The 2,500-nt window shown below is 37.5% G+C and overlaps 1 protein-coding gene across 4 annotated transcripts in view; it reads right to left on the bottom strand.

Moving 5' to 3' along the window:
- The window catches only part of LOC137624405 (discoidin domain-containing receptor 2-like), a 128,319-nt gene that overhangs the window by 120,720 nt on the left and 5,099 nt on the right, over positions 1-2,500 (bottom strand). For all 4 annotated transcript variants that reach the window (XM_068355147.1, XM_068355146.1, XM_068355148.1 and 1 more), the window contains exon 2: positions 1,464-1,671. In XM_068355147.1, coding sequence (XP_068211248.1) covers positions 1,464-1,671 — 208 coding nt within the window. The remainder of the gene's footprint in view (positions 1-1,463; positions 1,672-2,500) is intronic.

A 2,500-nucleotide genomic window follows, 5' to 3' on the forward strand; every position in this document is an offset into this window, starting at 1 on the left:
CAAGCACAATGTAAAATACAAATATGAATATGAGATAAATTAACGTAGAAACTGAAAACGGGAAAACCTGTATAATATATACGAATTCTATTGAAAACTTCATTACTACAATCAATTCAACTAAACCTGGTAGTAACAACAGCCCTATATCCAATCATTCAAATTCCATTAAACTAATAACTCAGGAAAAGAACAACTCAAACATTCGTTTATGTCTAAATAACGGATTTTGAAGAGGCAAAAAATCTATTTTTGGGTGAGATGGCCATGTCGTCCTGATGGAAGGTTCCTATGGTAGCTTTCTAAGGGACATTTGGCTATAGTGATATTCCCAGAGAATTGACCTTTAGGTCTCCAGAATTCTAACTCCTGGCGCGAATATCCTTGAAATTTCTCTTAAGGATATCGCATAAAATTTAAAGAAGCCAATTAACGAGGAAACCAATATTGCTTGAATCTACAACGATACAGCATCGCAAAAGATGGAAGTCTTAGAGGCCACAGGGGAAAAGGTTCATTAAAAAAAATAGAAGACAAAATCCTTAATCGACATATCCTTGTCTGTCAAAAATCTACAAAATGTCCTTTGATTTTGACAAACTACTTCGTCTTCATACCTACCTGAAATCCCACAATCATTTTCGTTGCAGTACCCAAATTATTCTCGAAATTGTCCACTCACTCGCTTATACATAACGAGCCATTTGATCCTAATAATCCAAATTGGACATATACGCTGCTATTATCATTATTACTAGCCAAGCTACAACCCTAGTTGGAAAAGCAAGATGCTAAGCATTCAACAAAACCCTCTCTCAAAACAACATATAATCTAAACTATCCTATGCTACAGGGGCACTCAGTAGAGCGCAGACCTCCGCTACGTCAGCTCATTTCTCGACCTTGACCTTAACATGTATTAATTGGCATGGATTTCCATACACTCAGATATGCACCACGTTCTAAGTCTCTGTGACAACGATGTCCAAACTTATAGTTGATTACGTGAATTGGACATTTTGCTTGACCGTGACCTGGCCCTTGACCTTCCAGAATTTAATCATTCCCAGCTATTTACGTAACGGTTAATTCCAGCAGTTTCATTATTCTACGATTAAAATTATGGTCAGGAAGCTGTTCACAAACAAGTAAACACACAAACAGGGGGTAAAAGACAACCTCCTTCCAACTTCGTTGGCGGAGGTAGAAAATCACTCCAACAGACAAGAGACATTTTGCTTGACCGTGACCTGGCCCTTGACCTTCCAGAATTTAATCATTCCAAGCTATTTACATAACAGTCAATCCCAGCAAGTTTCATTACTCTACGATTAAATTGTGGTCAGGAAGCTGTTCACAAACAAGCAAACACACAAACAGGAGGGTAAAACACAACCTCCTTCCAACCTCGTTGTCGGGGGTAAAAATCACTCCAACAGAACAAGATTCCTCTCCATACTCACTCGACTCGAAGAATATCTCTGATATCATGATCCAACGGGCGCTGTAATGGAGTTGAATCTTGACATATTTCCCGACTCGTCCGTGCAACTTGATAGTGACGTTGCGACCGTACTCCGAGACCTCGTCCTGCATGTACTGGTAGTCCACGGAACGGCTGCTGAAGTAGTTTCCACCGACGCTGAACATCACCCTGGCCTTCGAAAATACCTGAGGGAGAGACAAGAAACAATATCATTAAAAGATGAAAGGTTATAGGATGATTACACTACAAAAACGTACATGATTACAACAACAATAATAATATCCGATACTGAGCGGGTGGAAGGGAACCTCAGTTTAACAAGGAACTGGAGAATTACGACAACGCCAAAAATTCTTAAATTTATTTCCATCACCAACAAATAACGACGTTTCAAACATCTGTGTTCATAATCATGTTCCTGGGTTTTTAAAAGGAAGTAAAACAATAAAGACCAAGCTGTAGATAAATATTGTAAACAAATAAGTTCTAAGTTAGAATGGGAAAAGGCATAATTAGGCAATCTTAAAAGGACAACTAGAAATTTCTTGATTAAGTTGTGGCTTTTTAGATTTTATAAAAATTGACTCTGCTATTCTTATTTCATTTTCATATGAACCTCTGTATATTATTGAAAAGTTGTCCAAAGAGAACGAACACTTACAATCCATATCGCAATGGTCTCGTATGCTGGACTGTAAATAATAACAATTAGTTATGCCTTCTCCATCAAAGGGCTCAATACAGTATTCTAGAAGTTTTATTCCAGCTGTGACCAAATTGTGGAAGGATCTTCCTGATCAGGTAGTTGAATCAGTGGAACTTTCAAAGTTCAAAATTGCAGAGAATTATTCTTTTTTGTGTTGAACAGGCTGACATGTCTCTTTTTATAATTCATACATTATTATTACTTGCTAAGCTACAATCCTAGTTGAAAAAGCAGAATGCTGTAAGCCCAGGGAAAATAGCCCAGTGAGGAAAGGAAAGAAGGAAAAATAAAATATTTTAAGAAGAGTA

Source organism: Palaemon carinicauda, chromosome 31, assembly GCF_036898095.1.
Source record: "Palaemon carinicauda isolate YSFRI2023 chromosome 31, ASM3689809v2, whole genome shotgun sequence".
Classification (NCBI taxonomy): Eukaryota; Metazoa; Arthropoda; class Malacostraca; order Decapoda; family Palaemonidae; genus Palaemon; species Palaemon carinicauda.